General features: G+C 47.6%; 1 protein-coding gene across 1 annotated transcript; it reads right to left on the reverse strand.

The window, feature by feature from the left end:
- Nucleotides 1-1209: 1209 nt before the first annotated feature.
- Nucleotides 1210-23577, reverse strand: LPO (lactoperoxidase). The gene is made up of 12 exons (XM_039247360.1): nt 23505-23577; nt 22521-22608; nt 17933-18093; nt 15914-16031; nt 15441-15570; nt 14527-14733; nt 12688-13012; nt 10696-10856; nt 4244-4496; nt 3209-3382; nt 1958-2195; nt 1210-1765 (listed from the first exon to the last, which is right to left on the reverse strand). The coding sequence occupies exons 1-12, from the start codon at nt 23575-23577 to the stop codon at nt 1564-1566; spliced, it is 2130 nt and encodes a 709-aa protein (XP_039103291.1). The 3' UTR covers nt 1210-1563.
- Nucleotides 23578-24893: the final 1316 nt, after the last annotated feature.

The raw sequence follows: 24893 nt of genomic DNA on the forward strand, positions 1-24893 counted from the left end.
GAAACCATGGTCACCAGGCTCTTATATGTTCATGTATTGCTCTGGCAAGTATTTGTTACGTGCTCACTGTGTGTCAGGAACAAAGCACTGTCCCACAGGAGAGAAAGAACAGAGGTGTGATGGGAAAGTAAAGTAGGTCCTTCCCAGATGACGGGGTACCTCTGGATCCTGCGTCCCTGCAGCCTGGCACAGTGGTTCAGAGGTGCTCATGACAGTATACTCCTTCTCAGTCCCAGCTTCATGTAACCAGTTTCCAAGAGTAGGGACATCAGATGGGGCTGGGCCCAGGAGGACAGGGCCAGAGCTGAGGGAAGGAAAGGGGGGTATTTCCCAACTAATCTTTCCTGGAGCTTAAGCCCTATATCTGAGACTGGTGGATTCTCCCCTGGCCCCCTTGCTCCCTTTCTCTGGCAGCTGGGAGCCTAAAGGTGTGTAGGATGCTGAGGCTTACATACTCATAGGAGACCCAGGCCACATTAAGACCTCCCATAGCAGGATAAATACTCCTCTCCATGTCACTAACGATGAGAGGGATGCTCAGAGAAGAAAGAGATTCATCAAAGGGCTTGAAGAAGTAGTTTTCTGAGCCAGGACTGCAGCCCAGGTCTTTGGGGTCCTGGGCTCTTCCCACACGGTGGCTCCATTCACTCTACCAGATGGGAGACCGGGAAGTGCTGGCTGGGCTGACCTCACCCGGAGGGTCATTTTAAAAGAACACATGAATATGTATTGGGTAGAAGTGCAAGGAATATTCTGGAGATGCCCCTTCAGAGATCTCACAGTCTCCAAGGACTGCCCTGGAAGAAGGAGGTATTTCCCAGAGAGGTTTCAGGAAGGAAAATCAACTTTGCTGTAGGAGAATCCAGGCTCAGACATTCTCCTTGTTTGACCGCTTGATGGCACCTCAAATGCTCTCCCTCACTTATGGCCATTGCTTCTTTCCCTGGGAACCCCCTGTCTCCCCCTTTTTCACAGAACTCTGAAGTTTCACCAAACCATGGCTTCTTGCCCCACAGACCCATGCACACATCTTAGTGGTAAGATGTGTCTGCACTGTAAACATCTACTTACTTATTTAGCCGTGGTTCCAAGCCTGCTTTTGGAAAGGAACAGTGTCATTGCCACAATCTTCAGTCAATCATCAGATGTTTATTGAGCCCTTGCTGTGTGCTGAGCATCATGCTTGGTGGCATGGGGGGCACTCGGAAACAGACAGAAGTCTCTGGCTCAAGGAGCTTACAATCTAGTTTGAAAGGAAAGGAGGAAAGATAAAAGTGCAAAGAGCATGGCCTCAGCCAAGACTGGGTGACATCCCACAGACAGTGTGGACGGTAAGGGAACAGTGGGATTCAGGTGGAAGAACTGGAAAGGCAGAGGTGCTGGCCTTGGGCTTGAGTGAGGTGTGCCTCTTGTGAGTGTAGAGAAACCCAGCTGAATAGAAAAGCCTGGACGGGGTGTGCAGCTCTAAGGGACAGAGTCACTGAGCTTGCCTGAAATGGCACCGTGGAACAAAGGGAGAAAAACTGTACAGTGTGGGAGGCCGGGAAATCTGGGCCCCTAATTCTACACTGAGGCCCAGGGTGAAAGGTCCAGCTTGTCGATGGCTGAGCAATCCACAAAGCCTTGGGGGTAGTTGTTGGCCTGGAATGGGTGCCGCGGGACCTTGGTGATGTGGGTGTTGTCACAGACAAGACGTGAGAAGGACATTTTCTGTAGAGAGTACCGCTGCTTCTCCGTGAAGACCCCAGGGTTCTCCCACCAGAATCTGAAAAGACAGAAGCAGGGTCTGTCCACACAGCCCAGGTGGTGGCCCCTCCCTCCCCACTGAGCCAAAGGGGAAGGAAGGAGGTCACCGGGCACACACTGAGGTCTGGGCTAGTCCTGACACAGGACTTGGGGACACCCACATCTCAGAAGGGTCTGGTCTCCCCTTCCTTCCTCACAAGGTCTCACTTGCCTGTCTCCATCACGAATCTGCTGGAACTGCTTCCCCAAGAGGCAGGCCAGGAGAGGCCCCACTCGGCCTCTCTCTACCAGCGGCTCAGCGATTGCCCCAACCCAGATGTCGATGTTGTCAGGGGTCCCGTAGAGATGCAGTAACTTCTTAGCCAGCCTCTTGTTCTTCAGCACAGAGTCCAGCTCCTTGAGTCCCTGGGGCTGCGAGAGGCCACAGAAGCCTCTCCAGGAGTTGTACCCTAGGGCAGAAGGGTTGAAGCTGTTTCATCCCAGGGACTTCTCACCACAACCCCTCCTGGGGATATAGCTACTGCAGCTCCATCAGCCCCAGAAAGTCTGGATTTATAGCCTTTGGGTAGGGGTGGGCAGAGAGCCATTGTTTTATACTTGCGGTACTGAAGGCGTGAGAGGGTAGCAGGTTATATGGTGCTTACTATGGGTCCAGGCACTATTCTAAGTGCTGTACAAATATATAAACTGAAGAACAGAGATGTTAAGTAACTTGCCTAAGGTCACATAACTAGAAATGGCACAGCTGGGATTTGAACGCAGGCAGTCTGGTTCTCAATTACGACATTAAATTGCCTTTCATGGGTATAAAAGAAAGGTCCAATAGTCATTGGTTTCTTTCTATTCTCCTCTCTCTCTTTTCAAGTTTATTTATTTATTTTGAGAGAGACAGAGAAAGTATGAATGGGGGAGGGGCGCAGAGAGAGACAGAGAGAGAGAGAGAGAGAGAGAAAATCCCAAGCAGGCACCTTGATGCCAACGTAGAGCCCAATGTGGAACTTGAACCCATGAAGCCATGAGATCATGACTTCAGCCAAAACCACAAGTTGGACGTTTAATCAACTGAGCCACCCAGGCTCCCATCTATTCTCCTCTCCTGATTCATCTCAACACAGGCCCTACTGATTAGTCATTTGAATTGGCACCAGACATATACTGTCTTTATCATCTCTGCTCTAGGTCTGTGATTTTCTGGGATTTTAAACTGGTTTTACAAGTCAGTTGTTGATCTCTTTTTCCTTTGAGGAGCTCCAAGATGGTATCAGATATGTTCTCTTGTCTCCACATTAGGGAAAATGAAAAATGCCATTTCACAGATGAACAAAATAAACTTTAAAAATTGATATCTCTGCCTTATGTTTTAGAATTGGTCAGATCCTTAGGCTTAATGGAAGAGAGTCCCTGGAACCCCAGAAAGAAACTGAAAGTTCCCTGGGCCAGGCAGGACCCCAGGCCCACTCACCGGGCATCCCGTGGTCCCTACAGCGCTGTATGTTGATGGCAGCTAGGTCGAAGCCGTGGATCTTGTGAGTGGGCTGGAAAAGCTTGCTGCGCAGCTCCTCTGTCATTATTTTATTCTGAGTCATCAGCTTGGACTTCTTGGCCAGTAGGCCCCTGACCAGAGGGTCAATTCCACCTGCAAGGGAGAGCCAGAGGCCGTCCTGACGACGGGAGTAGCATGAAGCTATCTTCTACTGCTAACCCCTCCCCAGCCCCCACCAGACATTTCCTCTCAGTAAAAGTAGGGTCAGTTGAACATCACAGGTTGGAAGCTGGAAGAGAAGAGCTAGGTGCAGCCTGCAGGGTATGCTGGGGTTGGAGGGCAGTCCCGGCTGCCTGCCTCTGGGCTGGGGTTGGGAAGAAAGAGGCATTCCTGGGGCAATGGAATGACTATAAGCTTCAGAAGTTTTTTGGAGCTGTAGCTCAGAGAGCCAGCTCCCTCTCCTTCCATATGCTCCCCTGAGGAACTGTGAAGTATGAGAAGAGGTAGCAGAAATCTACAGATAATGGTCCCGACATGTGAGGCTTTAAGTAAAGCCAGTTTGACACAGCCTAACCCAAGGTAAAGGGGATCTGGGGCCGACCTTTGGCACTTGATGGAGGCTGAAAGCCTTAGAGGAGAGCAGGAAAGAGAAATTTATTTCCCAAACCCATAAATTCTTTCTACAGGGATCAGAGAAGCCTGAGGCAGGGAAAGCCCAGGCACCTTCGAGGCCACAGGAGGAGTGAAAGAATAATAATGGATATGTATTGACCACCTCCTGTGTGTCAGGAACCATTGTAGGGTGTTCTCACATTTATGCCACTTAATTTTTTTGTATCTCTGAGTGAGATAGGTACCATTGTCCCCATTTTACAAACGAGTCTCAATGAGGTGAATTCACTTGCCCAAGGTCATGTGGGAAGTGCCTGGAGTCTGACTTCTACACCAAACTTCCCTAGAAGCAGGTGGTAGAGTGAGACTGCCAGGTGACAGTGCTTCCCAAAAAAGACATACCCTCTTTGACCATCCGCCAGGTGTTGAAAAAGAGGGTGTGCAGGGGGAGCTCTGCTTCTGGACCCCAAGGCTGATAATTCTCATCCAGACGGGACACAGTGGAGGGGACCTCCAAGTGACCAAAGCGGAAGGCAAAAGTGAAGACATTGGAGATTCGGGGGTCAGCAGATTGGTTGTAGCCTTGGTATGGAGGGATCCACTTCTTCATTTCATCACCGAGCACAATGGGTAGGTAGTCCCTAAAGGTGATAATCTGGGGGGAGACACACGTCATGAGGAAAGGGTGACAGAACACTTAAATCTCCATAGAGTGAGGTTGGAGGAAGCTGCTGCTGAGAGGGATGAGAAGTCAAAAATCTAGGAGGGCAAGTGGATAGCATATGTGCCCATATTTTTCTTCATGTGACCATGGCAGACATTGCTAATAGATCATGACACTCTTTCTGCTGGTCGCTCATGTTATAGATAGAATTGTGTCCCTTCCAAAGTCATATGTTGAAGCTCTAATGTGACTGCATTTGTAGATAGGGCCTATAAAGAGGTAATTAAGATTAAATGAGGTCGTAAGAGAGGGGCCTACATCCAGGAGGACCGGTGGGTGTCCTTATAAGAAGAGAGATAGAGACCCTAGAGAGATGCACACACAGAGGAAAGACCACATAAGGACACAGAGGGAAGGCGGCCATCTGCAAACCAAGGACAGAGGCCTCAGGAGAAACAAAACCTGCTGACACCTTGATCTTGGACTTCCAGCCTCCAGAACTGTGAGGAAAATAAATTTCTGTTGTTTAAGCCTGCTGTTTACCAGTCTATGATATTTTATTACGGCAGCCCAAACAAACCAATATAAAACCTTAACTCAGATCATCTTTAGGTAGATATTTTTCATTCCTTGGATGATTTCCTACAAACATCTCCAGCAGCAAGATTTCTGATCCAATTAAAAATTAATATGAATTATGGAGATTTTGAGAAGAAATAAAGGGAGATAGATCTCTTTGATGGTTAAAGCTAAGTGGATGGGGCTTCTGGATCCAGAACAATATGGAGGAGACTCATTTTTCCCTAATCTTCTGCACTAAATATAAATAAACACTCTGGAAATTATTCTATAGACAACATACATAGACTCTCAAAGCTAGAAAGAAGGTGGACTGGCTGACGACCTCAGGACTTGAGGTATGACAACATAGTGAGCTCCGGTATACGCCCAGACTGAGTACAGGAGAGCCTGGCAACCTGGAACCTCTAGTAGGAATACACAAAAGGAGCCAAGGAAATCCTGCTTTTTCTCTCCAAAGGAGTGGGACTGGGGGAACCCAGCAGAGACCTAGTGGAGAGCCCTCAAACCTACTTCACAACCCAAGCACTTAGCCATCCCAGCCCTCGATCCACAACTCAGGCCAGTGGATGGTCTGATATGCCTGCAGTGGTGGCAGCAGTGAAACCCCATTTCTCTCTGTTTTTCACGCAACAGCAATAAAGAGACCAGGTGCAGTGGCTGCTGCTCCCCTAGAAGGTTGCTCGGCAACAGAAGGCAGCCAGGAAAATGCCTTCTTGCCTTACAGACCGCATCAGTAGGCACTGAGCATGGACCCCAGGGGCACCAGAAGAATGAAGCAGATCAGAATAGCATTGCAAGAGCTTAGGAAACTAAACGGTCACTGGGGGGCACCTGGTTGGTTCATTCAGTTGGGTGTCCAACTTCGGCTCATGTCATGATCTAAAGGGTTTGGGGGTTGAAGCCCTGAGTTGGGCTCTTTGTTATCAGCACAGAATCTCCTTCAGATCCTCTGTCCCTCTGTCTGCGCCTCCCTTCTCTTTCTCAAAAATAAATTTTTAAAAACTTAAAAAAAAAACCGTCATTGGAACTAAAGCCCACAAAAGTATGCCAGAGGTCTGGCATGTTAAACCCAAACAGACTTAAATAGGATCATGAGTTTCCTAACATAATAACTAAAGTGTCTAGGATATCATTTAAAAAATCACTCATAATACCAGGGCACCTGGGTGGCTCAGTTGGTTGGGTGTCCAACTTCAGCTCAGGTCATGATTTCACAATTTGTGGTTTCAAGCCCTGCATGGGGCTCTGTGCTGACAGCTCAGGGCCTGGAGGCTACTTTGAATTCTGTGTCATCCTCTCTCTCTTCACCTCTCCCATTCACACACTGTCTTTCTCTCAAAAATAAATAAACATTAAAAAATTTTTAAATCACTCATAATACCAAGAACCGGAAAAACCACAGTTTGAATGGAAAGATAGTCAACTGATGCCAATACCTACATGAATCAGATACTGAGATGACCTGATAACGATTTTAAAGCAGGTATCATAAAAATGCTTCAACAATCAATTACAAGTTATCTTGAAACACAAAGCAGACCATCTCAGCAAAGAAGTAGAATTTATATTTTAAGAAAAAACATTGAAATTGTAGAACTGAAAAATGCTAACTAAAATTAAAACTTGTTAGGAAGACCCAGTGTGTAGATGACAGGGTAGAACTAAAGACAGATCAATAGAATTTATTCAATTTAAGAAACAAAGAGAAAATGAAACAAATACACAAATACCTCAAACAAACCAGAACCTCAGGGCTCTGTGGAACAATAACAAAAGAGCTCCACTACCATTAATGGAGTCCCAGACACAGAGGAGAAAGAATTTGAAGAAATAATGCCTAGAAACTTGCCCAAATTTGTGAAAGATATACACTTACAGATTCAAGAGGCTGAATGAATAACAAACATTATAAACCCAAAGAAATGTACTCCAAGATGCATTACAATTAAATTTCTGAAAACTAAACACAAGTCTTAAATATCGCCAAAGAGAAACAACACATTATCTATCTATAAATGAACACCAATGTGAAACCATAGAGGCCAGAAGGAAGGGGCACAGAATTTTCCAAGTCCTGAAAGAAACCAGAAGGAAGAGTAAAATAAACCGGAGGTAAGCAGAATAGGCTAAAGAAGGAAAGTCTTATTAATGAAGAAAGACCATTTTACAGAATTCAACATCTATTCATGATAAAAACTCTCCATACACTAGGAAAGGAACAGAACTTCCTCAACCTCATTAAGAGCATCCATAGAAGATTTACAACAAACATTATACTTTTTTTTTTTTAAGTTTACTTATCTTAACAGAGACAGAGAGAGTGCACACAAGCAGGGGAGAAACAGAGAGAGAATTCCAAGCAGTCTCTATGCTGTCAGCACAGAGCCTGAAGCAGGCCTTGAACCCACATTACCTGAACTGAAATCAAGAGTCAGATGCTTAACCAACTGAGCCACCCAGGTGCCCCAATAAACATTATACTTAATGGTGAAAGACTGAATGCTTTCCCTCTAAGATTGGGAAGGCAAAGGATGTCTGTTCTCACCACTCTTATTCAACATAGTACTGGAAATTATAGCCACTGATATAGGACAAGAGAAAGAAATGTTTAAAAAAATAGATTACATGGGGCGCCTGGGTGGCTTAGTTGGTTAAGCGTCCGACTTTCGCTTAGGTCATGATCTCGCGGTTCGTGGGTTTGAGCCCCGCGTCGGGCTCTGTGCTGACTGCCAGCTCAGAACCTGGAGCCAATTTCAGAGTCTGTATCTCCCCCTCTCTCTCTGACCCTCCCCTGCTCACGCTGTCTCTCTCTCTCTCCTAGAAATAAATTAAAAAATTAAAAAAATAATAGATTACAAGGGTGCCTGGGTGGCTCAGTTGGTTGGGCGTCTGACTTCGGCTCAGGTCATGATCTCATGGTTCGTGCGTTCAAGCCCCACATTGGGCTCTGTGCTGACACCTCTGAGCCTGGACCCTGCTTCGGATTCTGTGTCTCCCTCTCTCTCTGATCTTCCATCACTCATGCTCTGTCTCCCTCTGTCTCTCAAAATAAATAATAAATGTTTAAAAAATTTTTAATAGAAACGTAGATTACAAAAAGAGAGATACAACTATCTTTATTTGCAGATGACATGATTGTCTGCGTAGAAAATCCTAACGATTCTACAGAAGAACTCCCCAAACTGAGTTTGGCAAGGCCAGGATATGGGTCCAACATACAAAAATCAGCTACGTTTCTATGCACTGATAAAGAATAAGTGGCAGGTCAGCAAAAAATATAATACCGTTCATGACTCCCCCAAAGAAAATGAAATATTCAGGTATAAATCTAACAAAACACGTACAGATCTGTATGATAGAGATTACCAAATGCTGATGAAGTACAGCAAAGAAAACCTAAACACTTAGGCACTCTGCATTTACAGATTAGAAAACTCAGTATTGTTAATTCTCCCTATATTGATCTATAGTTTTAATGCAATTCTTATCAGAATCTCAGCAAGGTTTTTTTGTAGACTTAGATAAGCTTATTTAAAAATATATAGGGAAGAGACAGACCTGGAATAGCCAGAACACTTTGGAAAAAGAATACAGTGGGAAGAATCATGGTTCCCCATGGTAAGTCTTACTGTATAGCCACTGTAAACACTGCGGTGCTGGTATAGGAAGAGACACGTAGATTAATGGACTAGAATAGATAATTCATAAATAAGTTCATATAAATATGCCCAAACAATTTTTGACAAGGAACAAAAGCAATTCACTAGAGGAGGGGTAGCCTTTTCACTAAGTGGTGCTCAACAATTAGACACCCTGTGGCCAAAGAAAATGAGCCTCACCCTAATCTTCAACATTACACAAAAATTAACCCCCAATGGATCGTGGCCTTAAGTGGAAAACATAAAAGTATAAAGCCTCTAGGAAAAATCCAAGAAAAATCTTGGAGATCTAGGACTAGAGAAAGAGTTCTGAGACTTGCACTAAAAGCCCAACCCATGAGTGGGAAAATTTGGCTTAATTGGACCTCATCAAAATTAGAAACTCTTACTCTATAACAGATCCTGTTAAGAAACTGAGAGATTGGGAGAAAATATTTACAAGCCACATATCTGACAGAGGATTTGTATCTAGAATATGTAAAGAACGCTCAAAACTTAACATTAAAAGATAATCCATTTGAAAATGGGCAAAATATATGAACAGGTATTTTACTGAAGAGGATATACAGGTGGCAGATAAGCACAGGAGATGTTCAACATGATTAGGCGTTAGGGAAATGCAAATTCAAACCACAATGAAATAACACTACATACCTATCAGAAAGAGTAAAATAAAAAATGATGACAACAAATTATGACCAGGATGCAGAGAAACTGGATGTTTCATATACTGCTGGTGGGAACATAAAATGGTACAGCTACTCCAGAAAATAGTTTGGCACTTCCTTTTAAAACTTGAAATGGACTCGTAATATGACCCAGCAACTGCACTTGGGCAGAGTTTTCCCAGAGAAAGGAAAACTTATTTGCACGCAGAAATGTATACACAAATGTCCATAGCAGCTTCATTCGTAATAGCCCCAAACTGGAAACTCCCTAGATGTCCTTCAGTAGGTGAAAGGTTAAACAAACCAGGGAAGACTACTCAGCAACAAAAAGGAAGAGACTTTACACATGCAACGATCTGGATGAACCTCAGGACAATTATGGTGAATCCAAAGAGCCAGTCTCAAAAGGATACATTCTGCATGATTTCATCTATGTAACATTCATGAAACAACATAACTGTACAGATGGAGAGCAGATTAGTGATTTCCAGGGGAAAGGGACCTGGGAAGAGAAAGGGTGGATGTGGCTAAAAGAGAGGGGCAGGAGGGAGTCTTGAGGTGATGGGAGAGTGACGTATCTTTATTGTGGTGGTGGTTGCATGAAACTACACACGGGATAAAATTGCATAGAGCTGCACACACACATACACATACGCAGGCACCCACGACTGCTTTTAAATCTGGTGAAATCTGAATAAGACCTTTGAATGGTGTCAATGTTAATGTCCTGCTTTTGATGTTGTACCGCCGTTATACCTTAGCATTTGGAAGGCTGGGTGTGTTTACTGTTTTTGTTTTTGTTTTTACAACTTCCTGAGAACCTATTAATTATTTCAAAATAAAATGCTTAAAAATATGTGCATAGTTAATTCTAGTTAGTCAAACAGCCAATCTACAATAGCAATGGACTCTGCTTGTGACATGTGGCTTAGGTGTAGAGAATTGAAAAAGAGGACACTCCAACCAAAATAATCCAAATAGCTCTGCAACGGTCAGTCCCAGGAGAGATGGAGCCTTCATCCCAGTAATGGTGGTATCTGGTCAGGAACACTGAGTGACCAACATACAAATGACTCTCCAACACTCTGAATCCAGGGATTCACTTTGGGGAAGAGAAGCTAAAGAAACAAAAGGGAGGGCTGAAATAATGAGGCAGTGGGGAGGAAGCAGCAGAGGAGAAGAAGGGAAGAGGAGGTGCAGAACACTGAGGAGGGAGCTAGAAGGTGGCCAAGGGTCAGAAGCTAAGTGGGCGAGGCAGGCAGTGCTCCTGGGCTTCTGTACCTGCACAAAGGCTCCCAGGATTTTCCGGGCTTCCTGGTAGAGTTTTTCCCCATCCCAGTGAGGGTTGAGTCTCTTGAGTTCTTTGGCCAGCCGGTTGTGCTCGCGGAGAAAGAGGGTGTGGGAAGCGGCCAGCAAGATGTGCTCCGAGGCTCGGGAATCTCCTGAAAGCCCAGAAGGCAGAAGTGTTGGTTCCGCTGAGTAGCCCCCAAACCCAGTAACGTGCACAAAGAACTACACGCTAGTGCCCCCAGGGACCCTGAACTAAGCCCTTCCTTCCAGTTAACCTAAGGGAAGTCAAGTGGAATGGGATCAGGGTTGGGATTCAGAGGTTCGAATCTCAGCTTCACACACATGACTTTTAGCTGTGTCACTTTGGACAAATTCCTTGGCATTTCTAAGCCTCAGTCCCTGTATCTGTGAAAACAGGGATAAGAAGGCTGACAGCACAAGATAGTGCTAAAAACTACAAATGACACGAGAAAGGAAAACTTTGCTAATTACAATCCCAACTCCTCCTAAGATGGGACAATACAAATAGATAAGGGCTTTTTGTGGGGAGAAACTTTGAAAGTTTTATGAATGTGAGTTTGAGGACAGGAGCCTAAGTAGGGTCGAATTTGTCCGTGTAATAAGGGGAGAAGTGTCTAGAGATGGGGGCCTTTGGAAGAAAGGAAAGAAGAGAGTAACAGGAGAGGAGGTCAGCTAACTGGCAAAAGGCCAGGTGTCCACAAGTGGATTTCTTGTGTCCTCTAATCTTTAGGAAAAGTCTATTAAATTCACAAATGCTCGGTCTTAGTGGATATTTTTGTGGAAAACAGGAAAGGGCTCAGTTTTGTATCTGGATTGATGTGAGATATGTGTGAACACAGAATCGAAGAGATCTACCCAGGAGATCTGGGCCTATGGACTGGCTCTCTGCCATGTCCAGGTGGGTGGGGCGGGGGGGGGTTGTCCTGACAGGGCGGATTTTTGGAAGAGGAAAGGCCTCCAGAAGCCCAAGGCAGAGTGGACCAGGAGGACATGAGGCCACCAGCATGAGCAGAATTGGGAGGCTTTGGCTATGCACAGGTTGTAGGGAGAAGGGGCCTTGTGCCAAGTTTATAAAAAGCCTTAAAAATACACACTCCTCTTAATCTAGAATTTCTTCCTCTAGCAAATTATCTTAATAAGATTATTAAAAATGAGTGCAGGATTAGTTCAGTCGGTTAAGCATCTGACGTCAGCTCAGGTCATGATCTCACGTTTCTTGAGTTTGAGCCCCATGTAGGTTCTGTGCTGACAGCTCAGAGACTAGAGCCTGCTTCAGATCTGTGTATCCCTCTCTCTCTCTGCCCCCCTCTCTGCCTCTCTCCCTCTCTCTCAAAAATAAACATTAAAAAAATGTTTTTAATGAGTGCAAAGATTCATCAGCAAGGATATTCATTACCTAAAGAATGACAAAAACAAATCACAGAAAACTAGAAATGATTTAAATGTTTCCAAATAGGATTGATAAAATAAATTATGATAATATAGGTTATAGGTCATGGAATACCAGGCAGCCAGTAAAAATCATATTGGAAAATATTTAATGATGTGAAATATTAAATGAAGACATCAGGTTATAGAACATAACTGATAGTATAACCCAAATTGTGTAAAATAATGTGGAACTATATCTATGATTCAAAAAAACTTGGAAAAATGGCATTAAAAATGTTAACAATGTTTATTTGTGGGTGGTAGGTTTTTCTTATTTGTGCTTCTCTGGACTTCATTTTGTTTTTTTTTATGGTGAACACATGTTCTTAGATTTTGTATTCATCCGGGCGCTTCTGCCAGCCCTGGACCAGTGCCAGAGGCAGTGCGGGCTTGGTGGGAATCTTTCCAGAAAGCAAGCGAGAAGAAGCAGGAGTAAAGCCTCCCTGGAAGCTACCTAGCAGCCTCCTGAACTTTGTCTGGCCTCTCTCTGCTTCCAGTCCTTGGGCCCCTCTGTTCCCAGCCTACACATACCTGCCAGGAAGCAGGGCACTCGGGCGGTGGTGTTGATGAACTCACAGGGGCTTGGCTTCTTGATGTCAAAGGGCAGGTAAGCCAGTTCGTGGTCCCAGACCTCCTGGTTCACAGCCATGAGGCCCAGGGGGCTGCTGAGGTTTCGAAGGCGGCTGGCCAGGCTGGGCTCAGGGCCGTATACAAAGCTGGCATCCAGGAAGGAGGTCAGAGCGTTAATCTGATCTCGAGCCAGGGACTGGTAAGGTGGAGTGGGGCAGACGAACCCAGCTCGGAAGAAAGGCATGCACTTCCCTTGAGTCTTCACCTTGGGATCATTGGGAGGGAACTGCAGAGAGATGAGGGGGTGTGTGACTGGGCACATTTGGGACCTGGCAACCTCTCCCCAGGGGGGGTCTGGATGCAGCTGGCAAAGATGCTGATGGAGCCCTTCTGGGACCCTGGCGCCAGACATAGACTCCAGATGCCTCCCGCTGACGCTATACATCCTGAGCCACAATGCCCTGAAGTTTATCACATCCCACTGTGTAAAAGGGCTGAGGGGAATCATTCAATCTTTCACAGTAGAGGTTCCAAACTTTTGGTGGAAGGGAATTCTGAGATCCCTGGACAGGGACGCAGGACAAGAGATAGGAAAGGCTTTGTTAATAATTGCTACTAACGGGGTACCTGGGAGGCTCAGGGGATTGAGCAACTCTTGATTTGGGCTCAGGTCATAATCTCCCGGTTTGTGGGTTCTAGCGCAGTGCAGAGGCCCGCCCCCGCCCCAGGAGCCTCCCCTTAACAAACCCTGTGATGAACCCCGGGTCAAATGCCAAGCGGGGCTCTGCGCTGACTGCAGGGAGCCTGCTTGGTATTCTCTATCTCCCTCTCTCTTGCCCCCTCCCCCACTCACTTGTGTGCACTCTCAAAAAAAAAATAAACATTTAAAAATTACTAAAAACAGCTACTGTTTATTTATTTTGGATCTAACATGTGCTATGCATTATGCATACTTTATCTCGCTTTGATCCTCAAAAAATGTAAGGTAGATAATTCAGTTCCATTTTACAAGTGAGAAACTTGAGGCCCAGAAAAGTTAAGTAATTTGTTCAAGAACTTGTAAACTGGAAGGGAAATATATGGGATTCAGATCTAGATTGACTTCTTGACTTCTCTCCACATTCCATGTTCTTTATACCATAGCAGAGCCTTGATTTGTTTGAATGAATAAATCACTCTCTAACTGTAAGATAAGAAAATGGGGCACCACTGCAAGTGCCTCTCTTCCTGCTGGAAGTCCCCACAAATGCCTGCTCTCACTCTGATTCATCCAACAAGCTGCAGCTCTTCCTGGGAGTAGCCGTCCCAGACCCCGAATGACTTGCAGCAGCGCTTTACAAACTTTACTGTGCAAAGGATGAATCTCCTAGGGATCCTGGTATAATGTAGATTTTGTTTCCTGATGTCTGGGTTGAAGCTTGAGATTTTACATTTCTAGTAAGTCCCCAGTTGATGCGAAGCTGCTGGGCCAGGCACGTAGATGACCCGACCCTCCCCAGAGCTTCCCAATTTCTCCATTAGTGGTTCTTGTCCATTTCCCACACAGGCTCTTTGTCCTTGAGGAAAGGAACAGTGTCTTATTCACCTTTGAATCCCCAGTGCTGAGTGCACTGCCTGGCACGTGTAGATGATTAATGTCTATTTATTGAATAAATGGGTGCGTGAATGAATGGATATGTGAGGCTTGGGGCACTGTCAAAACAGCATTTGAGACCTACCATGAGACCCTGGCTGACCGACTGGGAATGTGTGTACATCAGGGAGGGGGTCAGTTTGTCACCGATGGCTGCAGGCACCTACCATGATGGGGAAGCAGTTGTCTCCCTGGATACAGTACTTGTCACATTGGGCTTTGGAGTACTCGCTGCTGCCCAGCTCGGTGTCGGGGGCAAAATCCAGGTCGTGGTCCACAATTTGACCCCACTGCATGAAGAGCAAGGACGTGTCTTGGTCCAGAGCACCCTCCTCACTCAGGTAGCCTGCAATCTTGTTGGAAACCTCGCGGGCCTACAGATGGAGAGAGAAGGGGAGGAAGGATGGAGGAGAACGTGCTTTGAGGAGTAGGTTCAGCGGCAGTTTTATTGCATAACAGGTGCATTTAATTCCCATGACGAGTTGTGAGGTGGGTGGCATTACAGCTGTTCTGAAGGTGAGGACCCAGAGCCCTGGAGAGGGGAGGCCAATGACTAAGGGTCCTGCAATTACAAAGGGGATAGGGATGGGACTGAGCACAGGTCCTGCAAGGCTGTGCCCTTTCCACTACGGAAAAGGGAAAACAAAGACAGGCTGCTTCTGAAGGGTCACGGATGTGCCAGGTGTCTGGGAGGAGGGGAGGGACTCTGGGGAGGGGCGGCCAACTCAGAAGAGGCCAACACATAGGACCTCCAGGCAAACAACAGCTGATGCGCCCCAGGGGCCGGGGCGGGGTAAGCGCGGGCAGGATGGGGCAGGGAGGCCATCTGCCTGGGAGACCCCAGGGTATCTGGCCTGTGGGCAGCTGGGTCGTGACCACCACGTGGTTAGGCTCCGGGCTCCGGGCTGCGCTGCCCTCTAGTGGCACTTCGGGGAGCAGGGCCGGGGAGCCGGTCCACGTCGCCTCTCCCAAACCGCGGCCCCACCTCGCGCCTCTGCCCTCCCACCCATTTCTTCCGTTCCGTGTGTTTGGGGGCGCACCCCCGCCCCTCCGCCCCCTCCCGCTCGGGGCTTGCGCTCACCAGCGGGAGGGGGAAGCCGTTCCGCGTCCTCCCCGGCGTCCACCCGAAGGGCAGGGAGAGCCCGTCCTCGTACTCGGCGGGCAGCCAGCGCGCCAGCGCCCTGTTGGCGGCTCCCAGAGCGGGGTTCCTCCTGAAACCGAGCAAGACCCGCCCTCAGCCTCGGCCGGGTGCTCCGGGCTCTGCCTCCCCCAAAGCCCCTGGGGGCCCGTGGGAAGGAGCGGGACTCCGCACGTGGGAGAGGGGGCCCGGAGAGGAGGCCTCTCAAATGTGGGGTTTCTGAACTGCGTCCACTCTGAAGGCGCGCGGCTACAGCAATCCCTTTGGAAGATGGGGCAGTTCTGGAAGGTTCCAATAGAACAGGTTCCGGTGGGCCGCAGGCCCAGGAGGGGAAGGCAGCGGGGGTTCTGCCTGGAATGGCCAAGCGGCAGAGCTCCTCGCCGGGCTGCCCCCCACACCTGCGCATGCCCCCTCACCGGTTGTTACAGTCTCCTGTAATGGTTCGGTAAGGACTGTCCTTGTCACATTCCACCACAGGAACCGGGGCACCGCAGCCCACCGCCCAAGACAGTGCAGTCAAGTCCAGGCTGGGTTCTGAAACAGAAGGGATTCCCGAGGGGCTGAGTTCTTTCTCAGTTCTCAGGCACTGTGGGGAGGCAGGAAACCCAAAGCGGAGGTGAACTTATTTTTATGGGAATGTATTTCTGTTTCAGGTAAGCATTTCTCAGGTGGCTTCTTGTTTCATCCCGACAACTCATTCACGTAAGAATTTTAATTCCCGTTATACAGGTAAGAAACCGAGACCTCAGTGCTCAAGAGACTTGTCCGAGGCCACACAGAGAGTTAACTGTGAAAGTGACTAGAATTGTTAGTGATTCTTTGTTTATCAGGTCATTCTGAACCAAAACATCCTTCTTTTAGATCGAAAATACCCCTCAAAAATACCCCTGAGAGGTTAAGCGCACGTTAGCAGGAGTTAGTTTGATAAGACTGCTTTTCTTCTTCTAAAGCTTCACTTACATCTAAAGTACCAAGCAAGCAGGAATCTAGGAAAGGAAGATGTTGGGAAGATACAGGTAATTAAAAAAAAATTATGTTTTATTTATTTCTGGGGGTGGCGGGGAGAGAGAGCATGAGCAGAGGAGAGTCAGAGAAAGGGGGAGACACAGAATCCGAACAGACTCCAGGCTCCAGGCTCTGAGCTGGCTGTCAGCACAGAGCCCGGCAGGGGGCTCGAACCCACAAACCGTGAGATCATGACCTGAGCCGAAGTCGGATGCTTAACCGACTGAGCCACCCAGGTGCCCCAGGAAAGATACAGGTAATTTTTAAAAACTGTTTGTTTATTTTTGAGAAAGAGCAAGTGGGGGAGGGGCAGAGAGAGAGAGGGGGGCAGAGGATCTGATCAGGGCTCTGCGCTGACAAGCTGACAGTAGCGAGCCCGACATGGGGCTCGAACTCATGAAGCACAAGTCATGACCTAAGCCACAGTCAGACCCTCAACCAGCAGAGCCATCCAGGTGCCCTGGGGCAGGGAATTTTTAAGTGGGGGGCACTGTGGTCTCGGGAGGAGTAACATAGTGGGGGGCTTTACGCATCAGAGGCTTCCATGTTGGCACAGAAAGGAGAGAGCTGCTAACCTTCTAACGCAGCCTGTGATCATCCTGGTGCCAGCATGAAAGAGAGGCAAGGGAATCTGGCTCTATGGGGGCTGCTTCAGGAGACCATCCGTGAAGGTTGGCAGGGGCAGGAGTTCAACCCTCTGCATCTTTTGAGTCTCAGAGTCTAAAGTGATCCTTATTTCTCTCTACCTCGTCCCAGTTTCCTTCTTTGGGAACTTTGGAATTTGCCCAAGTCCTAAGCCTGCTATCTTCCTGGACCTGCTGTTTTCCCAGGGAGAACTTGCAGCCTCTTCCTCTGGTCGGGACTAAGCCCTCTCCTCCCTGACCCTCCAGGGACTGTGACATTTGGTAAGGGTGGGAGTGGAGGGGTTGGAGATCACAATCAATCCGTCACCCCATTGTTTCAGCTCCACATTCCCCAAAAAGATGGAAATCTCATCTCTGTGACCTAATCCCAGTAAATCCCCCTGATACAGGTGGCTTAAATGTCTCCTTTATGGGCAGTAGTGGTGACACTGTGGTTTGGGACAGGGAACCCATGTTTATTGACTTTAGTACTTCCTCTGGACAGAGGCCTTACAGATGGCATTATACAAAGAGCATGAATATTCCCTCATTTGGAGTTGGCAGTGTGACCTTGCCGGGCTCGAGTTCCTTTTTCTGCAAAAACAAAAAACAAAAAAAACCATTCTGGCACAGCTGTCCCCTCGGCCCCTCCTTGCTCTGCAGGTCCGTGGTTCTGAGCAGGGAGATCCAAGAGTCTCTCTCCCAGGAGGCGCTCCTAATAGGGGATGCAGCTTTTGGTGGCTCCTGTGCTCTCCTGCAGGGTGATGGCCCCTTCCTGCCATCAGAGGGTTAGTGGGTTTTCTGTACCTGTGGTATTGGTCAAGGCCACTTCCTGCCTCAGTCTCTTTAAGGACTCCTCCCACACCTGCCCGTTGCGGATGGCTGTGCGTGCCTGGCCTTTGGCATGCTTGAGGTACTCGGAGAGCTGGCGAGTGGTGGGCGCCTCTGAGCTCATGGCGGTCTTCAGCCTACAATGGAGAAATGGGAGAGTCAAGACTGGGCCCTCCAGTTCTGACCCTTTAGAAGGGGTGTGAAGGGCAGGAGCCACAGGGGGTGTGGCAACAAGCAGGGGACAAGCACTCCCTGTGCTCTCAGAATCTTTCTCATTTCCTCTCTGATGCCTCTGGAAAATCTCTTCTGGGAGGAGGAAGCTACAGTGTGTCTTTAAGCTTTGTTAGGTCTGGTTCTGAGAAAGGGCAGGCAGATGGAGGTGAGCGCTTCCTGAATTAGAATCTGAGGGCCATGGCTGTGCTGGCTGGGTCAGAATTAATTAGGGAAACTTAAAAACACCTAAGGCCAGGATGTACTGACTCAGACCAAGGAACTCCTGCCATGTAGGAATTTAGAAATAACAAGAGAATACTAGAAATAACAAGCCTTCAGTTCTTCCCATGGAAACATCCTTAACTGCAGCTGGTCCTAGAATTAGTGTGCAGTTTGCTTAGATGTGTGCTGTAGTGTCCAGCCTCTTGCTGACCGTTTTTGGGGCAAGATGTTCCACCTTTTTATTCTTAATTTCCCATGGGTAAAGGGAGGAGCCCAAATCCCTGCTACTAAGAAGTTTGGAACAAGGGCGCCTGGGTGGCTCAGTCAGTTAGGTGTCCACCTTTGGCTCAGGTCATGATCTCACAGTCGTGGATTTGAGCCCCGCGTCAGGCTGTGCTGAAAGCTTGGAGCCTGGAGCCTTCTTCAGATTCTGTGTCTCCCCCTCTCTCTCTGCCCTCCCCCTGCTCACACTTTCTCTCTCTCTCTCTCTCTCTCTCAAAAATAAATCAACATAAAAAAAGGGACAAAGACAGAGATGACTGAGTGCCAGGTAGTGTCAGAAAAGACCCTCCATGAGAACCCACCACCCCCTCCCTGTGCCTCAGTCTCCAAATGTGTGAGAGGAAGGGTTCCGTGAGATGATGTCTATAGCTCTAAGACTCAGAAACATTGGAAGTGGTTCAGATTCTCACAAAAGACAGCTCTGTCTTTGGGATACAGTTCACTAGCTACAACACCTGGCCTGATCTGTAGATCAGATTCTTAACTGTTTCAAGGGTGAGAGGGGCATGGTGTCTCAGTCTAAGGGACTTCCTGGGCAGGCAGGACAGGGCAAGGACAACCGGGAAGATTGGGCACTACTCAGCAGGCCTGCCCCTGACCACTCTCCCCAAACCTCAATAAAGAAGACCCAAGACAATAAACCAGACTATCTATGCTGCTGTTGCAAGAGACTGTGTGGTCCAGTGGCCAGGAGTGGTACACTGTCCAATATGGTAACTTCCAGCCACGTGTGGCTTTTTAAATGGAACTTCATTAAAATTAAATTAAACTCAGTTCCTCACAGGCACTAGCCACATTTTAAGTGCTCAATAGCCACACATAGTTACTGGCTCCTGTATTGGACAGAAAATCGTTACAGAAAGTTCTGTGGGCCCACGCTGGCCTGGAGTTTGAGCTTAGGAAGCAAGATTTGAACATTGGCTGGCTTGACTCCCAACTGCCACTCACTAGTTATGTGCCCTTGGGCAAGTTACTTAACCTCTCTGTTACCCAGCTTCCTATCCATATATAGGATATATGGATATCCTATAATGATATAATGACAGTAACCTGAGGTTGAGCCCTGCTATTTGATAATTTTGACCTCAAAAACAAGCTATTTCATGAAGTGCAATTTAGCATTTCATAAAGTTTGCTGGAGGAAAGAATGTAAAACACCTAGAGCTGAATCTGGTATAGAATACATACATGTATTAGGCATCAGTGCCAGCGGCCTCATGGGCTGGGGCCCAAAGGGTCCCCCACCCAATAAACAAGGTGCACTGCTGGGCCTTCCAGAGCTCTACCTGGAAGATCCCACCCAAGGTTCTACGTGCTCCTTCCTTCCTCCTCTGCCCTGGGCTGTTCATGCTTCTCCTGCCTGAACGCTGACTCACCGGGGATATATACTGCTTTGCTCATGGCTGGGCTCCACGGGGTCACTCAGGGTTTGGGAAGAAGTCTTTACCCATCTGCAGGCCTCCACCCTCATCCTCACCACGGTTGCCTCCATCTGGACAGGTGTAGCAGCCTCCTGACCAGGGCCCTGCTCCGCTCCCATCCCTCTCCACCCCTCTGCCGTCTGTTCCCCACACGGCTGCTGGAGCGCAGCAGACCATGGCACTCTGCTTACCCTGGGATGTGGATGAATCCATCTGCTTATTGCACATACGCTCCTATTGTGGTGTCATCACTGCCCCTATCTAGTCCTAAAACATGTTCATCACCCCCAAAGGAGACCCTATACCCATTAAGCAGTCACTTCCAATTCCTTCCCTGCCCTCCTCCCCCAGCAGCAACCACTAACCTGCTTTCTGACTCTGTGGCCCTTAGGGTCCACCTCTCTGTCTCAGCTGCATGTACTCCTTCCGGTCTACCACCTCCACCAGCATTGATCTTTCTGTTTCCCTAAGCTCTTTCCCTAAGCACCCTAAGCTCTTTCCCACCTCAGCACCTTTGACTTGGCCCTTCCCAGTCCCTGGGATGCTATCCCCCTGGCTCTCTGCATGGCTGGCTGTTTCTCGTCCTCCATCAGGCTTCCCTGATCCCTGGGCCTAGAGTAGCAACCATTGCTCTGTTTATTTCCTTCATTGGATTGTTTGTGTAACAAGATGGTTACATGTGATTCTTTATGTCTCCATGAGGCCTCTAAGTCCAAGAGCTAACCAGTATTGATGAATTCCAAAGCAGGGCGGTCATCTGATGCACAGCTTGCAAAGGAGGTGATGAACACTGATTTTGTGGCCTTTACTGTATCCCCACTTTGGGGCTATAAAAGGATGGAAGTTAAGGAGGGAGAGAGAATTTTCATTTGGAGATAGATACTGAAATACCAGGTACTTCCCTACTGCCACCATGGAGCTTCCTCTGTGCTTTAATTCTAGTGACAAGGGCCTTAAGAGGAGGGCTAGAGTCATGGCCAGTGCCTGATACCTTCACGAAGAGCCTAAAGAAGTGGAGGCTTGCACTATGCACTTAATGGAGTAAGCCAGACAGCACAGCACTTTGTGAAATCTGTACATCCTCCAGAAGCAGGGTGAAGCTTGTAGTCTTCTGGAGCCTGCTTAAAAGGGACCTGGCTCAAGAGGCTGCGGGGAGGTGAGAGCGTGAGCCAGATGCTTCTGTGCTTAGGGTTGGAGCTGTAAGCTACTAGCCAGAAGCTTCTCTGGTACAGGGAGCTGGCAGCAGAATCTCTGAGATAGCCAACAAGTGCCCAAGAGGTGGGGAAGAGCTTCTGACCCTCTCAAGGCACTAAGTTATGAGGTGACTTAGACTTTGTCCTCTGCTATCTCTCCTCCCTGCCCCCCAGCTTAACCCCTAAGAAATCAGAAACCTGTGTTGTGGGAGAGGGAGGAACCCAGGAAGGAGGAACGAGCAGACTGTGCTCCATTTCTCATTATAAGCTTAATAAAGCAGCTCTGAGCCCAGGGAGGTGAGAGGCTCTGGGCTTTGTCTTCTTACACTGACATTTGAATTCTTGAAAGGACTCTGTTCTTGGGACTAGAAGTGGCTAGGGCACATCGTATCATCTAAAAGTCAACAAAACAGCTATGGGACTGCTTAAAAGTCATTCAAGGGCCAAGGAGGAAGGAAGCCCCAATTCCAGTGCAAAGGGACACCAAGAGGAAGGAATTAGGTGGTTTTCTGCTCAACACAATGGTTATTCTTGTTTGTCTGCCTTTGGTTCAATGGGCTTCCTGAGGGCTGGAACCCAGTTTGCATTGCTTATTTTGAAGATCCCAGCCTCTAACATGTGGTTTGAGGGTGGCTGACTCTGCTGGTGCCCTGTGGGGTCCCCAAGTACTCTTGGATCTTTTTATGGCATTGTGGTGCTATGCCCCTAGCTGCTCAGGGTGTAGCTGCTGATGGCTCATACTTGAACCCGTCTTCTGTGATTACTGAGCCAATCCTTGCTTAACTTCCTTCTTTGACCGCTCCAGCTTTGCCCTCTCCCTTCATTTACAGATTTCTCGAGAGTAATTCTTAATTAGTCACCTGCCATGAATTCACATCTCAGGTTCTGTGTCTAGGGAACTGGGCTTATGTCAGTCAATATTAGTTGAATGAATGGAGAAATTCTGACAGGCTTTCTGAGATTCTGGAATGCATGACTCAAGGAAACATCCAGCCATGTGGAAGAAAGTGCTTACAGGGTTATATTAGACATCCTCTTCAAGGTAATTTACAGGCTGAGGATTTTAAGCCTTGTGGATTATCACTCCTACTTGCCACCACTCAGAGTTGGGGGGCGGTGGTAGCGCAGCCTGTATAATTGCTTTCTCACTGGCTTGTCAGGGCTGGCCTAGATGTGCTTGTCATTAACTGGAAGCCTAGAACGGGAAGTATGCTGTGCCTGTGTCTCACGTACCTGGTCCGGGAATCCAGGAAGGCCTTGTTGACTTGGACCTTGACCTGATTCACAGCATCAGAGATGGCAGCAGTTGTGATGGTCTGTGCTAGGAAGAGGAGGGACAAGGGGCAGAGTATCTGACACCATTCCTTCGAGATACCATTTGCTTCTGTCTTCTTCTTTCTCAGCCATTACCCCCACCCCTCAAATCCAAGCAGGCAGAAGACTGAGATTAGGAAACATTCACAAGAAGCCTATAGGAGAAAACACACAGAATGGGAAGACTGCTCTCTGATCCTCAATAATATGTCAGAATTGTTCTTCAGAGGTCCACTAGAATACCCAGGGATGGGATTAAAGTGTGTGATCATTCAGGATGGCTTGGGCTACTGGGCTGTGGGGATTTTTCTGGTTCTTGATGAGGTAGACATGTAAGTGAGTCCATCAAAGAGCTTAACTGATCACCAGGGCCCTAAGATAGAGAAGGAGAGGTAGGAATTCTGTTCTCACTTGTACTGGGGTCTGGAGCATGGAAGGTGGGGTATGGTGGGTTAAATAGTGTCCCCCCAAAATACATGTCCAGTCATGTGTCCAGCCACATAGAATGTGACCCTATTTGGAAATATGGTCTTTGCAGATGTAATTAATTCAGATAAGGCCATAAAGGTACAGAATTAGGGTAGGTTCTAAGTCTAATGACTGGTAGTCTTACAGCAAGAGAACACACAGGATACACACAGAGAAGTATGTGAAGATAGAGGCAGAGATTAAACTGATGTAGCTATAAGCCAAGGAGTACCAAGAATTGCTGGAGCCACCAGAAGCTAGGAAGAGGCAAGGAAGGATTCCCCTCTAGAGACTTCAGAGGAACACAGGATGCTGCTGATACCTTGATTTTGGACTTCTAGGCTCCTGAACTATAGAATACATTTCTGTTATCATCCTTCTGTTGTGGTCCTATGTTAGAGCAGCCACAAGAATTCAATACGGGGAGAGACTTACCATGTGTGGCCAACGCTGCAGCCTGGAGCAAGGTCAGGAAAGCTAAAAGGACTGGGAGATGGAGGACTGGCATTGCTGAAATGAGACCCAAGATCATATATGAGCCTTGTAGAGCTCCCAGAGGAGGAATGAAGTCACATAAAGGGGATGGTAAAGCAGAAAAGGCCCAGGGAACAGCAGATGCCCTAACATTGGAGCAGAGATGGAGAAACTACAATAACTTAAGTTACCATCAATCATCTGCGCAGACCCATGCCACATATTGGGAAATGTGTAAAGAGGCAGTGCTGGAAGGGAAATAATTCAGGCTTTGGGGTCAGGAGGTCCAGAGTTAAAGATCTGCATATGCTATAACTAGCTCTGTGACATTTGGCAGGTTACTTGAAACATCTCTGGGCCCCTGGCCTGCCAGGTGATGACCAAGTGATCCAAGATGTCCGATTCTGCCCTGACAGCCTGTGACCTGAGATTCTGTACCTTCTTGTCATAAGTGTGAGAAATGATGTTACAACACCTGGAACAGGTCTTTGGAGTTCCCCTCCCTCCTTCTCCTGAGGATATAGTGCATCTGGGAAGCATGGAGGTACTCAGCTCCTCCCTTCAAAAACTAGCAGGGGCTTCTACCCTTCCTCAAAGAGCCAATTTGATGGGAGGACATGAATGAAAGTTGTGACAAAGCTCAGGGCTCCCCTGAGCCTACAGCTGTGCCCCAGGCTGCCTGGAGAGACGCTAGATCTTAGATTAATCCCTTCATGGTGAGCTTTAACCCTGAATGCAAATTATCAAACAAAAATTCCTGCAGCTTTGTTTGCTGATGAGAGGCTTTGGGGCTCAGAGAGTTCATGACTTTTCGTGGCATAGAACCAAAATATCTTTTTCTTTAAATGTTTATTTATTTATTTTGAGAGAGAGTGAGCATGGGAACAGGGGAGGGACAGAGAGAGAGGGAGACAGAGAGAAACCCAAGTAAACTCTGCACTGTCAGTGCAAAGCCTGATGTGGGGCTCGAACCCATGAACCTGATCATGAACTGAGCTGAAATCAAGATGCTTAACTGACTGAGCCACCCAGGACTCCCTGAACCAAAAGATGTTTTGAGGAGATTCTAGTTCCAGCCCAAGGAAGCACTCACAGCGTGTAGATAGAATGATCATGTGTTTAGACCATGCACTTGACAGGCCCCTCAGATTTCACAAATGGGCATGGGTTCTTCTCTTGGTGTGCATTCACTGGCTGGATTCCAGAAACACACCAGGGACAACATCTCAGATTGGTTGCTCCCTCCATATCTACTTGAAGCTTCCTAAGAGAAATTCTGGTTCTGGAGCTTTGCCTGAGAAGCTACCCAGATAGTCTTCTGGACACCTTCCAGATACTCTCCTCTTGAAT

Source organism: Hyaena hyaena, unplaced genomic scaffold (assembly GCF_003009895.1).
Source record: "Hyaena hyaena isolate Hyena2069 unplaced genomic scaffold, ASM300989v1 scaffold_298, whole genome shotgun sequence".
Taxonomy (NCBI): Eukaryota; Metazoa; Chordata; class Mammalia; order Carnivora; family Hyaenidae; genus Hyaena; species Hyaena hyaena.

Excerpts from the sequence above, each read along its gene's own strand:
- LPO (XM_039247360.1), bottom strand. The coding sequence starts at position 23,577 with ATGCCAGTCCTCCATCTCCCAGTCCTTTTAGCTTTCCTGACCTTGCTC. Across the intron at positions 13,013-14,526 it reads ACAACTGCTTCCCCATCATG|TTCCCTCCCAATGATCCCAA; the intron begins GTAGGTGCCTGC and ends ATCTCTCTGCAG. Across the intron at positions 2,196-3,208 it reads TAGGGACCACGGGATGCCCG|GGTACAACTCCTGGAGAGGC; the intron begins GTGAGTGGGCCT and ends CTTCTGCCCTAG.